A 22,577-nucleotide genomic window follows, 5' to 3' on the forward strand; every position below is an offset into this window, starting at 1 on the left:
GGAAAGACAGACAATAACAGTGTTATTGAAGATGTGGAGTAACTGGAACTTCCATAATATTGCTGGTAGAAATATGAAATAGTGCAACTACTTTGGAAAACATTCTGATGGTTTCTTATAAAATTAAAAATATACTTACTCTATGACCCAGCAATTTCGCTCCTAGGCATTTACCCAAGAGAAAAAAACCGACACAAATTTTGTGCATAAATACCAATAGTAACTTTATTCATAATAGTTAAAACCTGGAAACAACTCAAATGCTCAAGATCCAGTGGATAGACAATGTATCCAAATAAGGGAATATTGCTTGGCAATATAAAAAATAAATACTGATACTGACAACAACATGGAAAAATCTCAATAGCATTATGGTAAGTGAAAAACGTCAAACACAAAGGAATACATATTTGATGATTCTATTTATTTGAAATTTTAGAAAAGGTATGGTAATAGAAAGTGGGAGTAGGGGATTGATAGCAAACAGGATAGAACTTTTGGAGTAATGAATATGTTCTCTTTCTTGATCATGCTGATTATTGTTACATAGATTTATGCATTAGTAACTCCACTCTTAAAATGGGTGCATTTCTATTGTATTAAACTGTATTTCAATAGTTGATTTAATAAGAGAAATACAAATATCCTTTAAACATATGAAAATGCTCGATCTTACTATAATAAGACAAATTAATTACAACTACACTGATACCCATTCTTACCTATTATTTAGGAAAAACACAAAAGTTTGAGAACACATTCTCTTTTTGAACCTTTTAGGAAACTAGCTTTCTCATACATTCTTGGTGGGAAAGAAAAACAGTAAAATTCCCACTAAGGAATGTCTGGCAGTATCTACAAAATTTAGAGATGCATCTATCCTCTCACCCTACAATCCCATTTCTGTGACTCTACCCTAGAGAAACACCTGTAGATATATGCAAAAGACTGGAAACAATCCAAACATTCATCAGCAGGGAACTGGTTAAATAAATTATAGTTCATATGCACAACAGTATGCAAGACTGCTCCAAATAAGAATGAGAAAGATCTTGTAGAAGGATCTCCAGAAGCATTTTAATAAAACCAAAAAAAAAAAGGAACTAAGAAAGGAGGATATTTAATGAATATTCAAATTGCTTGTACTTGAATAAATAAATTCTGGAAGGATAAATAAGAAATTAATAAAAATGGTTTCTGATAGCAGATGAGTGGGGAGGAAAGAGGTAGTGGGCAGGGGTGGAAAGTGACATTTCTTTGTTTACATCTTTATAATTCTTTTTACTTTTGTACCATGTAAATATATCATCAATTCCAGAACACAAATTTTGTTTTTGTTTTTGTTTTTAACAGCTTTATTGAGATATAATTTATATGCCAAAAATTCACCCATTTTAAGTATACTTAATTCAGTAGTTTCATGTTTTTTTTTTACATTTTATTTTGAAATAAATTCAAAGTTATAGGAATAGTTGCAAAAACAATACAAACCCCATCACAGAACTCCAGCATTCCCTGACCCCCCATGATACCCCGATCCACTAACTTTAACATGTTGTCAGACCGCTATATCTTTCCCTCCCTCCCTCCCTCCCTATCATCCATCATCTATTGCTCTGTCTTCTGAACATATGAGAGCTAGCTGCACACATCCTTGAACAAACACTATAATTGACATATACAATTCCCATGAACAAGAACATTCTTTTATGCAGTGGGTTAAGCGCAGCTAAGAAGTACAAGAGATTCAACAATGATACAAAGCTTACATTCTATATTTCCTTTTCCTTATGTCTCAACTGTGTCCCTTTGAGCCTCCTGTCCTCCATCCTCAGATCCCATCCAGGGTCATCCTTGGCATTCAATTGTCATCTATTTAGACTTTTTTTTTTTTTCTCAATTGCGGAAACATATATACAGCCTAAATCTTCCCATTCCACCCCCTCCCTAGCATTCCATTAGTGGGATTAATCACATTTAGAATGTTGTATGCTATCACCTTCCCACCATCCATTACTAGAAATTTCCCTTCACCTCAAACAGCAACCCTACATTCACATCCTAACTCCCCATTGCCCCATCCCCCATTTCTCTTAACCCATACTCTATTTTCCATCTCTATGGTCATATTCTCTGATAATTTCTTTGTGTTTACTGTGGAGCTTAAAATTAAACTCTTAAATCCATAAAAATCTTGTTTCTCTTTGATACCAACTTAATTTCAATAGGACACATAAACTATGTTCCTATACTCCTCCATTCCTCCACCTTTATATTGTTCTTGTCAAAAATTACATATTTTACATTGAGTTCAAAACCACTGATCTGTCATTAGAGTTTGTGTATTTTATATCATGTAGGAAGTAAATAGTGGAGTTACAATTAAAAAATTATTGACTTTTATTTGTATTCCACTGTGGTCTGAGATTGTGCTTTGAATATGTTCAGTTTGTTTGTTAGTTTGTTTTTAATTTATTGAGGCTTGTTTTATGTCCCAGCATATGGTCCATTCTGGAGAAAGATCCATGATCACTAGAGAAAAATGAGTGTCCTGCTGATTTGGGATGTAAGGTTCTATATATGTCTGTTAAAATTCTCTATGTCTCTTTCTCCTTTCTTTGTTTCTCTGTTGGTAGGCTCCCTTTAATATCTGAAGTAGGGCAAGTCTTTTATTGGCAAAGTCTCTCAGCATTTGTTTGTCTGTGAAAAATTTAAGCTCTCCCTCAAATTTGAAGGAGAGTTTTGCTGGATAAAGTATTCTTGGCTGGAAATTTTTCTCTCTCAGAGTTTTAAATATGTCATGCCACTGCCTTCTCTCCTCCATGGTGGCCGCTGAGTAGTCACTACTTAGTCTCATGTTGTGTCCTTTGTATGCGGTGAATTGCTTTTCTCTTGCTGCTTTCAGAACTTGCTCCTTCTCTTCAGTATTTGAGAGTCTGATCAGAATATGTCTTGGAGTGGGTTTATTTGGATTTATTCTATTTGGATTTCGCTGGGCATTTATGCTTTGTGTATTTACATTGTGTAGAAGGTTGGGGAAGTTTTCCCCAACAATTTGTTTGAATACTCTTTCTAGACCTTTACCCTTCTCTTCCCCTTCTGGGACACCAATGAGTCTTAAATTTGGACGTTTTATTTTATCTATCATATCCCTGAGATCCTTTTCAATTTTTTTTATTTTTTTCTCCATTTTTTCTTTTGTTCTTTCATTTTCTGTTCTGTGGACCTCTAGGACACTGAGTCATTGTTCACCTTCCTCTAATCTTGTATTATGAATACCCAGAGTCTTTTTAATTTGGCCAACAGTTTCTTTTATTTCCATAAGATCTATTTTTTTATTTGCTCTTGCAATTTCTTCTTTATGCTCTTCTAGGGTCTTCCTTATGTCCCTTTTATCCTGCTCCATGGTCTTCTTCATGTCTCTTATATCCTGTGCCACATTTTCATTCCTTGATTGTGATTGTTTGATTAGTTGTGCCAAGTACTGTGTCTCTTCTGATGTCTTGATTTGGGTGTTTGGGATCGGGTTCTCCATATCGTTTGGTTTTATCATATGCATTAAGATTTTCTGTTGTTTTTGGCCCCTTGGCATTTGCTTTGCTTGATAGGGTTCTTTCAAGTTGTAAAAAAAAAAAAAAAATACCAATCTAATTTTTCAGAAATACAAGTTGGTGGCATACACTTTCTCCAGCTAACCAGAAGATGGCGTCTGCAAGTCACCTATACTCCTCAAGTTAGTTCTCCCCAACTCTGCCTCTGTAGTGTGTGGGGAAATAATTTTTGTGGGGTTCAGTTGGTGTACTCAGTTTGGGTTTGTTGTTGGAGCTGTCCACCCTGAACATGGTGCGTGTGTCTGGGTGGTCAGGGAGGCAGGGCCGCTTTAATATTCAAACCTCCCAGGTGTTCCTGGAGATTCAAGGCTGCTGCAGGAGTCTAAGCCTTCATTTCAGTTTTGCCCCAGCTTTTCTCTGTCACTGACCCACAAACCACTGGCATTGACGTAGCATCCCTGGGTTTTCCAAGCGGGCCCCCCTTCTCAGCTGTGATCTTCCAGGACCTCTGCTGAGGGAAGGCTGTGCTACATCACTAGTGCACGTCATCCCTCAAGGGAAGCCCCGGGCCACCGGGCAGTGCAGGAGTGCTCTCTGCCTGATGCAAAGATTAGCCTATAATTCTTGACTGGTGTAAGTTCTGAATGAAAGGCAGGTAGTAGAGCTGGGCCCCACCCCTTTCCTCTTAGAGAAGACAGACGCCCTAGGGGGAGGTCATTAGCATTTCAATGGTCTCTCTCTGCCTGTGCCACACCCCGGTCTGGGTCACAGAACTGGGAACGAAAATGGCCGAGGCTTTCTCCACTGAGTCGAAAAAAGAACAGAGCTAGTCTGAGGAGACCCTCTGGCTCTCCAAGGTCAGTCATCACCCAAAGCCTCTGTCTACTTGTTGGGGATTCGTACCTCGTAGTGAGCAGTTCACACTCACTAATTAAAACCCCAGTTGGAGCTCAGCTGAGCTATATTCGCTTGCTGGGAGAAAGCTTCTCTCTGGCACCACAAGGCTTTGTAGCTTGGGCTGTGGGGGAGGGGTCTCCCAATTTGGATCTGCAGTTCTTACTTACATATTTTATGCTGTGATCTCGGTCATTCCTCCCAATTCAGGTTGGTGAATGATGAGTGGATGGTCATGTTTGTCCCCCTGCAGTTCCGGATTATTTACTAGTTGTTTCTGGTTTTTTTTTAGTTGTTCCAGGGGGACTACTTAGCTTCCACTCCTCTTTATGCCACCATCTTAGATCCTCTCCCACAAATATTTTTTAAAAATTTCTTAATTTGTTTGCCTTTTTAAGGTGGATATTGCTGAACTCTCATAAACCTGTGCTATCATTACTTACCTGTAGATACTTGGAATCATAATAAAATCACAATGGCTGTAACTAGGTAATGATGTAATTCTGTGACCTTAATATAACTAACTTATATTGAACAAAACAATATTTTACTTGATGTAGTTCTATTGTATTCAGCCAGTTTGGTCCAGAGGAAGGGGAAAAGTCATTAGAAATCTATAAAAATATCTAGGCCCAAAGGTCTGCTTAACTCTGTATGTACCCAGAATTAGCATTGTCATCAGGCATGTCTACCATATCAGAAGGTATCCATTCCCCATGCAAGTTGTGTGAGCCAGAAAAGGAATCTAAAACTAGCTGGGCTGAAGACTAATTGCAACTTTTTTTCTTCTATTTTACCTGAAACACATTCAATTATCATCAACTTGCTTTACATTAGAGAAATACTGGGGGTTTTTTTGAGAATAATTTTGCTACAAGCCACTGAAATCCTGCCCAGCAAAATAGTTTCCCCATTTAAAAACAAAACAAAACAAAACAAAACAGTTTTATTCACATACCATACAATCCATCCAAAGTGTACAATCAATGGCTTTTAGTATAATCACAGAGTTGTACATTCACCACCACAATCAATTTGAGAACATTCTTACTGCTCCAAAAAAAAAAACAAAAAAGAAAACAAAAAAATCCCTTACCCCATATACCCCCCTATTATTGATGTTTAGCATTGGTGTAGTACCTTTGAAAGAATATTACAATGTTACTGTTAATATAGTCCATAGTCTGCATTAGTTGAATTTTTCCCATATACCATCCTATTATCAACATCTTGTAATAGTGACCTACATTTGTTCTAGTTTGTGTAAGAACTTTCTTATATTTGTACAATTAACCACAGTCATCAACAACAGGTTTCAGTCCCATGTTTTATCTTCTAGCTTTCCTTCTAGTGGCATACACGACACTGGCCTTCCCCTTTTAAAAAAATACACTGTTCTCCAAAGCATACTTTGGAAGACAGGAAGGATACCGATTCTTTAGTTGGGGAGTCAAGAAATTCTGTAGCTGTAGTTTTCTTGATACCTAAGAGGTGTGAGGTGTAGGGCCCAGAGAGTTATAATGAAATCAAGCTCTGGTGAGTGAGATCCCTTAGCAACAAGGGGATGTTACTCAACTTAGAGGTATGAAGAGAAAGGGCTGCCTCAAAGCAGTCTAGGCCCTTGACTGTCTGAACCAACCCCATCTAAAACACAGTGGTGCTTGTTTCAATCTGTTTTGCATTTGGTCACTTTGTCCACACTTGAGAGGCTGATCATGCTAAGGAGACTAGACCCTGTACACACTGGAGACTAAACATTATTAGTATTATTTCTTGATGATATTTTATTATGTTCAGTATGGTTCTCCACCCCCATCCCCTGTTGATTTATTCCACAAATCAACTCCATTTTGATGATTAAAAATGCTGAGATTGATTGTATCTTTTAAGATGCTTTTTTCTTTTTAAAAAATCCATTATATTCTTTATATTAATTGTCCCCCATATGAACAGAATCACACCCCTTGCACCCCCAATTTCTTCCTCCATTCTAATTGGCTTAGCAATAGAAAAAAGCTCACTAAAAAGAGAGTAACTCTGGTGTACTTTGTAAAAATGCACATCACTTAAAAGTTAGAAATCAGAAGGAACAGAACTTTAAAATACCTGCATTCTCTGTTCAGCACCCAGAGTTTTTCCTGGGTAGTGTTTTCCAACTTGTTCATTCTCTTGAGATTCATGAATCTCTCCTTTAAGTCTTTCAACCTTAAATACAAAAGTAAGCATCTTATATACTTCTCAGTTTTTGGTTGACTACATTTTGGGGGAAGGATTGCTTTGCTTATAAATTATACAAGTGATAAATGAATACATTTTCCTTGTAAAAATTCAAATGCCTAAGTATATAGAGCAAAAAGTGATATTTCCTTCATATACCTTTACCCCATGTGCTGGCTGGAATATATTATGTCCCCCGGAAAAAGCCATATTCTTTGACGCAATCTTGTGGGGCAGATATATTAGTGGTGATTAGTTGGAGTGTTTGGATTAGGTTGTTTGCATGGAGATGCGCCCCACCCAACTGTAAGTGATAACTCTGATGAGATATTTCCATAGAGGCGTGGCCCCGCCCATTCAGGGTGGGCCTTGATCAGTGGAGTCATATAAACGAACTGACAGGCAGAGGGAACACAGTGCAGCTGAGAGTGACATTTTGAAGAGGAGCTACAGCCAAGAGGGACACTTTGAAGAATGCACTGGAACTGAGAGAGGAGCTTCAGCTTACAGAGACATTTTGAAGACGTCCTTTGCAAGCCGACTTTTGCTCTGGAGCTAAGAGAGGACAAACGCCCCAAGAGCAACTGAGAGTGACATTTTGGAGAGAAGCTGAAGCCTAGAAAGGAATGTCCTGGGAGAAAGCCATTTTGAAACCAGAACTCTGGAGCAGATGCCAGCTACGTGCCTTCCCAGCTAACAGAGGTTTTCCAGACGCCATTGGCCATCCTCCAGTGAAGGTACCTGATTGTTGATGCGTTACCTTGGACACTTTATGGCCTTAAGACTGTAACTATGTAACCAAATAAACCCCCTTTTATAAAAGCCAATCCATTTCTGGTGTTTTACATTCCAGCAGCATTAGCAAACTAGAACACCCCACAATACCTCTTCCCTTTCTAGAAGTAACACTGTCTGGAATGAAATGTACCCTTCCTGAACTTACATATTTACGTAATAATATAAGTTTACATATGCATATGTATATAGGTACCAGCCATGTAAATTTTATATATATGTATTAGACATGTAGATTTACAAAGACCAAGACAACATGAACAGTCTTCATTTGTTTATGTATTCATTGTTGCAAAAAAATTTTTTGAATACCTACAATATACCAGGCATCTTGTTAAGACACTAGAGAGATGATTATAAAATATATATAAACTAAAATTAAAGATACATGTAACATATTCAGAATTTGGAAGTACATATTAAAAATCTATAAATTGCTAAAAACAAATGATCAAAAAATATAACCTATCCAAGAGCTTAGTAGTGATAATCTCAAACTTTTCCAACACAATAGACTAATAATTTCTATTTGGTAAATATGTTAAATAAACTATTAAGTCCTTATTTAAATGAAAATATCCTAAATTGACACATTATTAGTAACATTACTATTTAGCATAGGTAGCCAAAATGTATAAAATATAAACACCTGTAGAATGCACCTTGCTCAAAGTGTAGCATATAAAACCATTCTGCCTAGGATGCTCTGGCTACCAGAATCAGTCCTCACTAATGACCAACTTAGCTGATGTATGTCTATGTTGTCGTAGCTGCTGAAAGTTATTACATGCATTTTTAAATAAACTCTAAAAACATTCTAAACAACTTACCACTTCTCCAAGTGCTTTTTTTTCTGAGTCAAGTGATCGAACCCTATTTCTTAAGGCCAGAATTTCCTCATCCAGTTTCTGATTATGCTCCTTTGCTTTCTGTAGGTCAACTGAATCTAAAACAAACAAACAAACAAACAAACAAACAAAAAACAAAACAGTTTAATTGACTAGATGAAAGTTTTAATTTGAGGCATGCTAACTCTAAAAACTAAGGAAGTGCTATTTCCCACCTTTTTTGTCAGTCCTACTGTGTCTCTGCCCATGTGGCTCCCTGCACAGGAGAGCAACTGGACTCCCAAGGCTATTCCTAGAATATTCTATCATTTCCCAATCCAGACTAATGAGTTGGACTCCTTGAGTTAGGGTTCCCAGCAATAAAGGCTCTTCTAAGACCTGAATTTTAACACAGGTTAGCCTACTTTCTAAAATTTAAATCACTGAGAAAACTATTCTCTTAGGATCCTTTTAGTACTGTCTCTTTTACCCACCTCCTATACTCCTGGACACTTCCCTTGCACTTATCACCAATAGCACCTATAGATCACTGAAGTAGTGAGCTGAGAGCAGGGAGTGGAAAGATTTTTCAAGTTAAAGTTAATTCTTCAAAACCATTCTTCTGCCTACACCATTGTCCATTAAATAAATGGTGAACCGCTCTCAGTACCTCATGGTGGGATCTGTTCTTTCTGGCATTCATGAATGTCTCAATGATACAAGCTTGCTGCTTGTCACTTCTCTGTGTCTGTAACTGTTTCTTACTATCTTTTTAGACATTTTTCATTTATTCTTTTTCTTTTGCTGCTTTGATGTTTACCTTTGTTTTCCTCCTTCATTGCCTATTTTGTTTTTAACTTGTATTAATTTTTTTCTTTCCTCATTTTTTCCTTCCTCGATTTATTCTCCTTTTCTTTCTCCTTATTGTCTAAATTTTTTCAATTTGAAAAATACTGAAAAACATACAAAAAAAGTAAAACATATCCACAATCTCACCTCCCTTTTGCTTATTCAATACTGATAGATATATATACATACATCTGATTTAAAACTTTTTAAAATGCCATACTCTCCACTACTTTTTTCCACTTGTGAACATATTATGAATGTCTTTAAAGGCCAATTCTTATAAAATGATTTTCTACTTCTTATTTGGAACTACTTTTTAATTAACATAATTTATACACAATATAATATACAGTTCTTAAGTGATCAGTTTAATGAACCTTGACAATTTGGGCTTTTTTGTCCACACCCCCCAAAGATATAGAACACTTCTATCATCCCCAGAAAGTTCCCTTATGTATTTCATGTCAGTTCTCCACTCTCAACCACCCCCCACCCCACAACCACTTTCTGACTCTATCACCATAGATGGTATTCATATAAAAGGAATATATATATATATATATAGTGCGTGTGTGTGTCTAGCTTCTTTCACTAAACATAATGCTTTTGAGATTCATCTGTGTTGTTGTATCAGTAATTTGTTCCTTTTTACTGTAGAATAGTATTCTATCTAATGAATATATCACAATTTGTTTATCCAGTCTCCCATTTCAGTTTTTTTAATGGCTCCATAGTAGTCCATTGCATGAATGCACCATGATTTACATAACCCTTCCCCTACTGATAAATATTTAGGTTGTTGTCAATGTTTTACTCTTGCAAACAATTCTAAAACTGTTTTCAATTTTCATTTATCTTTAAGTTTTTTATGTCATTATTTTTTTTAAATCTCCAAAATGAGATAGCTGGATAAGAGGATATGTACACTTATAAAATTTAATAGATATTGTCAAATTACTCTTCAAAAAGATTGTACAAAGTTACATTCTCAAAACTAAATATGAAACTGCCTATTTCTCTGCTCTGGATATTACCAATATTTAATGTTCACAAATCTTAAAATAATATAGTTGAATAATGGCCTATTTTTCAAAGGTCACTAAAATCACTATTGCTTTATAGATTCCAAATGGAATACAGCTTTTTTGTAAAAAAAAAATTCAAATCATATAGATATGTGCAAAGTGGATATTCTCACCCAACTGTAACCTACCACCCTGTCTCAAAATAGCTATTATTAAACTTGGCAAATATACCTCAAAATTTTTATATACATATACTCATATACAGACAAGGGTTGTATTCAAAATATTTAACAATGATAAAGCATGGTCTCTGACTAAACACAATGTAGCTCTGGAGCAGAGTCCAAGAGAAAACCCTGCTGTGCCAAGACCCCTTTGTCAGCTAGGAAGACAAGGAGCTGAGAGGAGCCAGAACAGCTGCAATAAGTGGGGGGAGTGGAAAACTCAGGGAAGCAGCTGCTTACAACTTACACAAAACTATTCCAGCATCTTAACAGCTTTTCTGACACACTAGTATGTACCAGCTCATTGCAGCCCTGTGGATAAGTGTGTATGCACTCACAAGCATGCCGCATCACACACACAACATAATATAAAAACCAAAATGGCATTATACCACATGTTTATTATACCATTATTTATTCTATAAATTGCTTTTTATTCTATAAATTGCTTTTTTCACTTGATAATATATCACAGACATGTATTCATGTCAGTACATACTTCATTCTTATTAATAGAAGCAAGGTATTACAATATGCAGAGTAACTTTTTTTTTTAGTTTCTTTTTTTTTATTAAATTCAGTTTTATTGAAATACATTCACACACCATACAATCATCCATGATATACAATCCACTGTCCACAGTATGATAACACAGTTATGCGTTCATCACCACAATCCATCTCCAAACACCTTCCTTACATCAGAAAGAACCAGAACAAGAATAAAAAATAAAACTGAAAAAAGAACACCCAAATCATCCCCGCATCCCACCTCATTTGTCCCTTAGTTCCCATCCCCATTCCTCCACTCATCCATACACTAGACAACGGGGTGTGATCTACAAGGTCTTCACAATCACACTGTCACCCCTTGTAATCTACATTATTATATAATTGTCTTCAGGAGTCCAGACTGCTGGGTTGGAGTTTGGTAGTTTCAGGTATTTACTTCTAGCTATTCCAATACATTAAAGCCTAAGAGGTGTTATCTATATAGTGCATAAGAATGTCCACCAGAGTGACCTCTCGACTCCATTTGGAATCTCTCAGCCACTGAAACTATTTCGTCTCATTTTGCATCCCCCTTTTGGTCAAGAAGATACTCTCAGTCCCATGATGCCAGGTCCACATTCATCCCTGGGAGTCATACTCTGTGTTGCCAGGGAGATTTACACCCCTGGGAGTCGGGTCCCACGTAGAGGGGAGGGCAGCGAGTTCACCTGTCGAGATGGCTCAGTTAGAGAGAGAGAGGGCCACATCTGAGCAACAAAGAGGTACTCAGGGGGAGACTCTTAGGCACCATTACATACAAGTTTAGACTCTCCTTTGTGGTAATTAGCTTCATAAGGGCAAGTTCCATGCTCGAGGGCTCAGCACATCAAACTGCCAGTCCCAATGTTTGTGACAACATCAACACCAGTCCAGGTGAGGATGTCCAACACATCCGCACCTTCCCCCAGATCCTCAGGGCTGGGGAGGGGGAGGCTGTAAATATATTTTTTATTATCTGCCCAAATTAGAGAGTAACTTTTTTAACCAATCCGTTATAGAAGCACTTCCTATTTAATTTTACTACTAACAAGTGACTCCTTACTTTCTGTATTTTTACATCTCTTTCTATGTTCATGAGGGATATTGTAATGTCTTTACCTGGTTTGATATCAGGGTAATGCTCAACTTTTAACAAGTTAGGAAGTATTCTCTCTTCAATCTTTGGGAAGAGTTATGTAAAAATCAGTATTATTTATCCTTTAAATGTTTTCTAGAATTCACTAGTGAAGCCATTTGTGCCTGAAGTTTTCTTTGTGGGAAAATTTTAAACTACAAATTCAATTTCCTTAGTAGATGTAGGGCTACCTATCTTTCATGTTGGATTTTGACAGTTTATGATGTGTCTAGGTGTGGATCTCTTGAGTTTATCTAACTTGGAGTTTGTTGAGTTTCTTGGATTGAAGATTTATGTTTTTCAGCAAATTTGGGAAGTTTGTGGTCTTTATGCTTTTCAAATATCCTTTCTTCCCTTCTCTGGTCTTTCTTTTCTGGGCCTCCCATTATACCCATGTTAGTACACTTAGTGATGCTCCATAGGTCTCTCAAAATCTGTTCATTTTTCTTTTAATTTCTCAGAATAATCTTTTTTAATGCAATTTTTTTTGAGATATATTCACACACCATGTAATCCATCCAAAGTATACAATCAAGGCTATTATCATCATATAGTTGTGTATTCACCGCCACAATCAATTTTAGAACATTTTCATTACTCCAAAAATAAAAATAAAAAAGAACACACAAAACATTCCATATCCCTTATTCCCTCTATTATTTTTTTGTTTTTACTTTATTACCCATCTGCCCATACACTATCACAAGTTTTTCACAATCACATGGTCACACGATAAAAGCTATATAGTTATACAATCATCATCAAGGATCAAGGCTACTGGATTATACAGTTCAACTGTTTCAGGTTTTTCCTTCTAGCTATGCTAATATACTAGAAACTAAAAAGAAATATCTATATACTGCATAAGAATAGCCTTGAGAATGACCTCTCGACTCTGTGAAATCTCAGAGTAGATAATCTTAACTGATATATCTTCAAGTTCATTGACTCTTCTGCCTACTCAAATAGACTGCTGAGCCTCTCTAGTGAATTTTTCATTTCAGTTATTCCTCTTTTCAACTCCAGAATTTCTATTTGGTTCTTTATCATAATTTATAACTCTTTACTAATGTTCTCTATTTGGTAAGTCATTTCAAATAGTCCTTATAGTCTCTTTCAGTTCTTTAGATATGGTTTACTTTAGTTCTTTGAACATATTTAAAGTAGCTGATTAACAGTTTATCTAGTAAGTCCAGTGTCTGTGTGTTCACAAAGACAATTTCTATTGATTGCTCTTTGCCCTGTGTATTAGCCATACTTTCTTTGCCTCATAAACTTTCATTGCAAATAATATAATGTGGCAACTCTGGAAATCAGATTCAGCCCTTGTGCTGGTTTGTATATATTATGTCCCCCAGAAAAAGCAATATTCTTTAATGCAATCTTGTGGGAGCAGATGTATTAGTGTTGATTAGGTTGGAACCTTCTGATTGAGTGTTTCCATGGACATGTGACCCACCCAACTACGAGTGACACCTTTGATTAGGCTGTGACCTCTGATTGAATGTTTCCATGGAGGTGTGACCCCACCCATTCAGCATGGGCCTTGATTAGTTCACTAAAGTCCTATAAAAAGAGCTCACTAACAGAGGGACCCCAGAGAACAACTGAGAGTGACATTTTGAAAAGGAGCTGCAGCTAAGAGAGGACAAAATGCCCCAAGAGCAACATTTTGGAGAATGCCATTTTGAAACGCAACCTGGAAGCAAGTGGATACCAGCCACGTGCCTTCCCAGCTAACAGAGGTTTTCCAGACGCCAATGGCCATCCTTCAGTGAAAGCACCCTATTGTTGATACCTTACCTTGGACACTTTATGGCCTTAAGACTGTAACTTTGTAACCAAATAAACCCCCTTTATAAAAGCCAATCCATTTCTGGTGTTTTGCAAAACTGCAGCATTAGCAAATCGAAACAGCCCTTCTTCAGGCTTTGTTGTTTCTGCTGCTTGTTGTAGTTGCTCTTGTTTGTTAAGTGAATCTTCTGAAACAATTCTGTTAAGTCTGTATCCTTTGTCATCTATGGCCATTAAAGTCTCTGCTTGAGTAGCTTAGAGTTGAGCTAATGATTGAACAGATATTATATTAAACACCTAGAACCGATAAATCTCACAGAGTTCTGTGTATGTGTTCTGTGCGCACGTTCATCACTCAGTAACACAATTGAAAACTCTGCCTTAACCTTCACTTCCGGCTTTTGCAGGGCCTCAAGGTCAGCCAGAAGTGAAATCTCAGGGACTTCTCTGGTCTTTCTTGAACAGGTGCCCAGCCCTATATGCTCTCCTCACCTTCTAGATTCCCAGGAATATATCATAGTTTTTAAAAGTTTCTATGACCATCTCATTCTCCAGCTTTTCATTCTAAGCTTTTTGGTTAATTTATTTTTTACCCCAACTGTTATCTACCACCTGAGGGTGTCATGAAGTTAAAACATTTATTGTTTTCAACTAATGTCTCCTTTCTTCTCCCCTCCCTATGGAGAAGACATTTTTCACTGGACAAGCTCCAAGTCAAGTCAAATATAAACAGCTCTGTAAGTGGAGTCTTCCAGGAAACCACTAGTTGGCTCAAATAAGGACAATTCTTTGGGACAATAGCTCTCAAAGGGGTTCAGCTCTACTCTGCTCCCTCTGGTGGTTGACAGGCTGTGCCAGGAATATAGGCTGTCAGTTTTTGAGACTGCCTCTGTTGAGCTGAAGGGTAGGGAATAGTTAACAAGTTAACTATTTAGCATTTAGGTTAAAGTTAGCATCTAACAAGTTAAAATGCTAATAAAGTCCACTGTTCCTACTGAGAGTTAGCCATTGTTCTTGAGTCAACACTCCCTGGTTTGCTGTAAGCCTTTGGTTAATTTACAGAGTTCTGGAAAAGTTGATTTTGACAAATTTTGGCAATGTTTTTCATTTCTTTTATGGAGGAGCAAATTTTTGGAGGTCCTTACTCCACCATTTTTGTCTGGTGTCACTCTCGCTTTATCACTTGACAATGATCTTTTTTCTTGACTTTTGTGTGTCTCTTAGTTTATGATGCAATGCCAGACATCATGCATCAAGGAACAGTAGAGACTGTGGTGAACAGTATTTATACATATAAATGAGCATACCATTAATGTGGGGGTTGAGTCAATCTATCGGTATTCGTGCTGAATTCGGTTCTGTTATTGTTATTGTTTCCTCTTGTGCACCATAGACTTCAAATTCCTCCAGAGGTGGGCTGTTATTACTTTGGGCTTAATGTGAAGCCATGGGTGGCTCAGAGTTTTTCTCTGTGTTCCTGCTCCACCCCCAGCTTTTAGCAGTCCCTACATGCTTGCACTACCGAGGGGGTCTCTCTCATGCTCTTGCCTCTCCCATAGAAGTAGACTGTTGTTGTCTGTTAGTTCTATGCAAGGGCTGGGGGTTCTTGATTCAGTTGTATAGCCTCATTCTTAAGCAGGACTTCTGTACATGGGCCTCAAGATGAGGCCTATTTAGCATTTCTGTTCCTCCTCTCTAGAAGTGCAAACCCTGCCTTGTATCTATGGTGTGTCATGGGAAACAGTTTCCTCCTCCTCCTCTGCTTTGTATTATTTCCATTGTTGCAGGATCTTAAGTCCAAGGCATTTTCCTTCTCCTACTCCAGGGGCAGAGGTCTTTTGCATCTATTCTTCTCCCAAAGGCAGAGAGATTTTTCCTTTATCTGTCCCCTACAAAAAATTTTGGATCTTTGTCTTGGCCCTGAAGGCAGGAGGAGCACTAGATTTTTTATTCTGGAGTTCACATGAGAGGCCTGGGGTGGAGATACACAGTGGATACATATTATGTAGAGAGGTTTATATGTATATTTTCCTCCCAAGTAAAAGATTTTGTTCTCTAGCATTTTACAAATCAGTAAATGGTTCCAATTAGGGTAGAGACCTCCCACTCCATGTGCACAGGGTTGGTGGAAATAATCTCCTCCTAATTCTATCTAAGAGCATTCATTCATTCACAAACATTTAGTTACTCTTAATATGTACTGTGCCAGACACCTGGGAATCAGATCAATAAGGCATGATTCCTGCCTTCAAGAAACTCACTATCTAGATATGAACATAGATAAAGAATTGAATAGTGGTGCTATGTTTTGTTTTTTTTTTTTTTTTTTTTTTTTTGCTTTAAAATTTTTATTGCGGTAACATATACAGAAGACAAAGTTTCCATTCTAACAATTTTCAAGTGTACAATTCAGTAGTATTTATTACATTCACAAATGTTGTGCTACTATCACCATCAGCCATTATCAAAACTTGGCCCAAACAGAAACTCTATACCCATTAAGCAATAACTCCCCATTTGCCCTACCCCCATCCCCTGGTAACCTCTAATCTACTTTCTATCTGTACGAATTTGCATATTCCAGATATTTCAAATAAGTAGAATCATACAATATTTGTCCTTTTGTGCCTGGATTATTTCACTCATCCTAATGTCTTCAAGGTTCATCCATGTAGGTAGCATGTATCAGAACTTCATTCATTTTTATGGCTTAATAGTATTCCATTATATGTATGTAAGTGGTGCTATATTTTTTAAAGTACACTAGGTACAGTGGGGGACACAATAAAAGGAATTATCGATTCTGCTTACTTAAGACAAAAAAGGTTTTATTCATTGTTCTAGTTTGCTAATGCTGCCAGAATGTAGAACACCAGAAATGGATTGGCTTTTTCAAAAAGAGGTTTATTTGGAAACACAGTTACAGTCTTAAGGCCATAAAGTGTCCAAGGTAACACATCAGCAATCGGGTACCTTCACTGGAGGATGGCCAAGGTGTCCGGAAGACCTTTGTTAGCTGGGAAAGCATGTAGCTGGAGTCTGCTCCAAAGTTCTGGTTTCAAAATGGCTTTCTCCCAGGATGTTCCTCTCTAGGCTGAAGTTCCTCAAAAATGTCACTCTTAGTTGTTCTTGGGGTGTTTGTCCTCTCTTAGCTTCTCTGGAGCAAGAGTCTGCTTTCAACTGGCCTCTTCAAAATGTCTCTCATCTGCAGCTACTCTCTCAGCTTCTGTGCATTCTTTAGAGTGTTCCTCTTGGCTGTAGCAAGCTTGCTCCTTCTGTCTGAGCTTATATAGTGCTCCAGTAATCAAGGCCCATGCTGAATGGGCGGGGCCACACCTCCATGGAAATTATCCAGAGTTATCACCCACAGTTGGGTGGGGCACATTTCCATGGAAACAGCCTAATCCAAATGTTCCAAATTAATCCCCACTAATATGTCTACCCTCACAAGATTGCATCAAAGTACCTGGCTATTTCTGGGGGACATAATAAATACAAACTGGTACATTCACCTTCATAACTTCTTTATTTAATCAGATTTTTTTTTTATTGTGAAATATAACATCTATATATAGAAGTGATAACTTTCCAAGTACAACTTAACAAGTAGTCAGAAAGCAAATTTCAAAGAATGTTATGGGTTATAGTTCCACAGTTTCAGTTATTTCCTTAATGTGAAATATAACATACATAGAAAAAGGTAATAACTTTCAAAGTACAATTTAACAAGTAGTTACACAGGAGCTTCACAACTTGAATAGGAATACTCAAGACAAGGTAAGGAAAAGAGACGCTGACATTTTAGATACAGGGGCAAATATGCCAAGGCACAGAAGCAAAAAACAGCCTGCAATACTTTGGAAAACAGTTTGGTATGATGAAGTGTAGAAGCCATACTGGGGGGTAGGGGGCAATAAGATATAAGGTTGTTAAGAGTACAGGGGCAGACCTGGGGGTTCCCACTGGCCACACCAAGAAGTTTCATTTCTCTCTTAAAGGTAATGATAAAGAAGAATGATTAAAAGATTTCAAGAAATGGGAAAATCAGATTTGTCTTTTAAAATGATCATTTTGGCCATGAAATGGATAGGAGGTGGAAGGAGGTAAAAATGAAGACAGCGACCAATTAGGATACTAGTACAGAAGTCCAGGAGAGAGGTGATAAGTCTTGAAAGAAGGCAATATCAATGGAGATAGAGAAGCAAATACAGAAGATTTGAAAATTAATTGGGAGGTAAAATTAATAGAACTTTTAAATAGCACCTTGGACTCATTAACCATGACAGGACATTCAGAATAAGAAGTATGCAGTGCATATATATATGTGGAAGGGGTTTTTTGAATAAGGAGTTCAATTTGAAATTTGTTGAATTTGAAGGATCTATGTGATGACATGCAAAGATGGACAGTAGGCTTTTTAAATTTAATAAATGAACACTATAATTTATTGAGTGCTTACTACACTCAGGTTCTACACTAGGCATTTTACATAAATTAGCTCATCTATACTTAAGATACACCTATTAAGTGGATACCATTAATATCTCCACACTAATCTTTCTAAACCTTAATTTGCAATGAAGTTAGAATTTGAAATTAGACAGTTTTAACCAGCCCATGGTCTTAGAGCCCATGGTCTTAACCAGCATCTGTAAAAACTACCTGAAAGAATTTTTGTGTGGAGGTTTGAATGAGTTAAAGCATGTAAAGCACTTAAAATAATGTTTAGAACTGTAGTGTCTAATATAGAGGGGACTAGCCACATGTGGCTATTAGAATTCAAATTAATTAAATTTAAATAACATTCTAATCTCAGTTCCTCCAGCACATTAGTCACATTACAGTTGCTCAACAGCCACATGTGGCTAGCAGCTACCCTATTGGACAGGGCTGGTCTAGGACATAGTTATTACTTAAGAACTGTTAGCTGTTACTATTGCTACTACTTGCACTGTGACTGCTATTACTCCTACTACTACCACTGCAATCTCCCCAGGTCTGGAACTCTAAGGAGAGGGCAGAGAAGTCATCATTTTATAGGTGGTAAAAGATGGGAGAGTATACATAGAGTGAGAAAAGAAGGGGGCCAAATGTATATCTTGGAGAAAAATGTTTAAGGGGAAAGAAGAGAAGCCAGAAAAAGAAACAAAGAAGAAAGGGTGGAGAGGTGGGAGTACTGGGTAGCAGAGTCATGGAAACCAAAGGAGTCATTTATTTTAGAAAGAAGGAAATATTCCACTGTGAGGTCAAGTAGGATGAAGACAGAAAAGTGACCACTTAAAACACTTGTAAGTTTGGTATTTTAGTTTGGGTTCTTACCCCAAAAGTAGACCTTGAGAGAGAGATTAGGATGCAGGAAGTTTATTTGGGAGGTGCTCTCAAGAAACACTAGTAGAGAATAGGAAAAACAAGACCAGAACCCCAATAAAAAGTTAATATATGAACAGGTTACCTCAGCGAGCAACTCAATCTCCAGTGAGGTTCAATTCCACTAGAGAACCTTTAAGAAACGTTGTAGAGCATAACTCCAATCTCATAACACGCTGGTGTGTTAAATCTCCCAAGCTTCTAGGCTACCTCGTGTACTGTTCAGCAAGCTCCCATGACCCAGGAGAAAGTCATCAGGCAGTGAAGGAAAGAAATCCAGTTGCTTATGTAGGAAGCGGTCAGAATGCACAGCAACTGTTCACTGCAGCTGCAGGTGAATTCAGAGGTAGTCCAAGGAAGCATAAGGTAGAGCATCAACAGCTCTGCTACAGTTGGCAATTGCAGTTGAGTGATAAGTGGGAAAAATCAAATTACAACAGGTTATGGAATTAATGGTAAATGAAGACACAGAATCAGTGAGCATAAACTACTCTTGAAGGAGATGGAGAAGAATGATGGTTGGAGAGGTCTAGAGGTTCAAAGAATAAAAATACATATTTTTAGAAGATGGGAGACCTAAAAGGGGAAGGAACAAGTGAAGAAACAGACTGAAGACCGGAAGAGGGGTAATTAATGGAACAAAATACCCAAGAAGACAGGAGGGGAAGGGGAATCTAGAATAAAGGCTGAGGAATAAGCCTTAGAAAGGAGGAGGGACACCTTCTGCACACCTCTTGCTAACACAGGATGTACTTAGGTACACATTCTCTTCTTTGGACAAAGAAGAGAATAACCCAAAACACAGCTGGGTAGATGGCACCAAGCATTTGCTGACTCTCAAACATTCTTCTAAAGAGTTTGGGGGGAACAAAATGTCTTGCCTTATTGCTATCATTACAGAATTCCAAATGGCAATAGTGAAATTCTATTTCTAGAATTGCTAGCTTGTTGTTTTGTTTATATTTGATTTTTACCCAAGAGGCACTTTGGAACAGTGAGAGACAAAGTAGGAGGTCTGTGAAATGTTTGTTACCATTCTGCAATAAGATAAGAAACTTCTGCTAGAATGAATCAACTATGTCACCCAGCAATCTATTTAGGACAAATGACTTTTTCCTTATTTTTGTTAGACTTTTCAGATGAACAATGTGACACACTGGTTTACATTCTGGCACAAGCTCTTTAGCATACTGCAGATTGGTAGTCTGCAAACTGGCACTGGTAGTCTGAGTAGCCCTGCTTTAGAGGACACCAAATCTCCTAATTCAAGCTGAGAAACTAGGAAGTCTTTCAGAGATCTGGTTCCTAAAGAATTCTGAGCTGACCAAATTTTAAAAATCAAATCATTCTATTGAAAAGGAATCTTTCCATTATCCTGTTTAATTGAACTAATCACTACAAATTTATTCAATTCATAAATGTATTCATATGTTTTTAAATAGAAGGACACACCTAGTTTTAGAATTATATAAAACCGGTAAATATATTTGTATTTTTTTTTTAGCTGTGACCATTGTAACACTTAAATTTCATCATAATATTATTGATACTCAACCTAAGGTCAGATCAACTAATTCAGCACTTTCAAAGCCTATTGGTTTCCCAGTGAACAAATATGTGTGAGGTATTTTTAGATGCATTATAAGGTGTCTGCGTACCAATGGTCCCAGTAAAATACATATTATTTGTGTTGAGCACAAGTTTTGGACTCATTTATACATATGGGTTCAAATAACAGCTCTGACATTTAATATAGCTATTGGATAACTCATTTAAGCTTGCCATAACTGATACCCTATCTATGAAAAGGGGATACTAGTACTCGCTAAATACAGTTGTTGTGAGGATAAAAGATAATGGATATAGGCCTAAGGGTAAAGCGACTGACGAACAGAATGGTGAACTGTTGTGTATGCATACAATAGAGTACTGATTGGCTGCAAGAAGGAATGATGTTGTGAGGCATGCAACTAAGTGAATGGATCTTGAGGACAGCATTTTGAGTGAAATAAGCCATAAACAAAAAGACAAACATTATAATGCCTCACTAATATGAACTAATTAAAATGTGCAAACTCTGAGAATTGAATCTCAGAGCATAGGTTATCAGGGGAAGGTTTATTGTAAAGGTCCCTAGATTGTAAGCTCTTACAGCAGTTACATCTATTCCTGAGATGTAATGGTTGTCTCTAAATTCTGAAATGCTGAACTCTTTGTGTACAACCCAGTTGCAGTCCCGGGAACTTCGAGTAACTGTGAGATACCTGAGACTCAGAGCTAGAGTTTGGCAGCTATGAAAGTCAGTATTACCCCTACAGCAACTATTTAAAAAGCTGAAAAATAGTTCAGACTTCAATTAGAGATATGAATGAAGTGGATCTGGTTAGGACTAAGATAGATCACACTAAAGGATAAAGGACAATATTGACTATGTTTTAAAACTTCAACTTCTGTGTAAGGCCAACTTCTGAGTGAGGTAGATGTGATGGTTAGGCTAATGTGTAAACTTGGCCAGGTGTTGGTGTCCAGGTGTCTGATCAAACAAGCACTGGCCTAACCATTACTGCAAGGACACTTGTGGCTGGTTAATAAACCAGAAGGCTGGTTTATTAAATCATCAGTCAGTTGATTGCATCTGTGGTTGATTACATCAACAAAGGGCATGACTTCACAATGAGAGAATTCAATCAGCTGGATTTAATCCAATCAATTGAAGACTTTCAAGGGAGAAGAGAGAGAACTCTCACTTCTTCTTCAGCCAGCCAGCCTCTCCTGGGGAGTTCATTGAAAAACTTCATTGCAGTTGCCAGCTTACAGCCTACCCTACGGAATTTGGACCCATGTATCCTGCCCTATGGAATTTGGACTCCTGCATCCCTATAGTTGCATAAGACACTTTTATAAAATCTCATATTTACAGATATCTCCTGTTGGCTCCATTTCTCTAGAAAACCCTAACTAACACTACTTGGTACTGGGAGTGGTTCTTGAGAAACAGAATCTTCAAAAGGGCTTCTGCAATTGGTTTTATACTCTAATTAGATTCAAAGGCACTGACAACTCCATTTCTAATAATCAAGATGGTACTGACAGTTCATAGTGTGAGTTGGCAATGAAGATATGCAAATTATCACCATTTGACTCTCCTAATCAAACTCTTGTATGAAGCAAGGTTTTGGGTGACAGACTTTTTGACACTTTAACAGTTTTGTGGAGTTAAGAGGTATAATGATGTTGGCTGGTTGTTCTTAGATATGCTGGATAAAGTTACAAGAGAAAGGCACGAGCTAAAGGTTCACATTTGAAACTTAAATGCCATATAACAGATGTAAAGGTTTCTATGTGTGCCCTGTGGCAGTAGACTTGAG

The 22,577-nt window shown here is 37.4% G+C and overlaps 1 protein-coding gene across 2 annotated transcripts in view; it reads right to left on the bottom strand.

The window, feature by feature from the left end:
• CCDC30 (coiled-coil domain containing 30) overlaps window positions 1-22,577 on the bottom strand; it is a 247,826-nt gene that overhangs the window by 155,938 nt on the left and 69,311 nt on the right. For both annotated transcript variants that reach the window (XM_037827513.1, XM_037827515.1), the window contains exons 5-6: window positions 8,288-8,403; window positions 6,552-6,650 (exon numbers count right to left, since the gene is read on the bottom strand). In XM_037827513.1, the coding sequence (XP_037683441.1) occupies window positions 6,552-6,650; window positions 8,288-8,403 (215 nt within the window). The remainder of the gene's footprint in view (window positions 1-6,551; window positions 6,651-8,287; window positions 8,404-22,577) is intronic.

This window comes from Choloepus didactylus, chromosome 2 (genome assembly GCF_015220235.1).
Source record: "Choloepus didactylus isolate mChoDid1 chromosome 2, mChoDid1.pri, whole genome shotgun sequence".
NCBI lineage: Eukaryota > Metazoa > Chordata > Mammalia > Pilosa > Megalonychidae > Choloepus > Choloepus didactylus.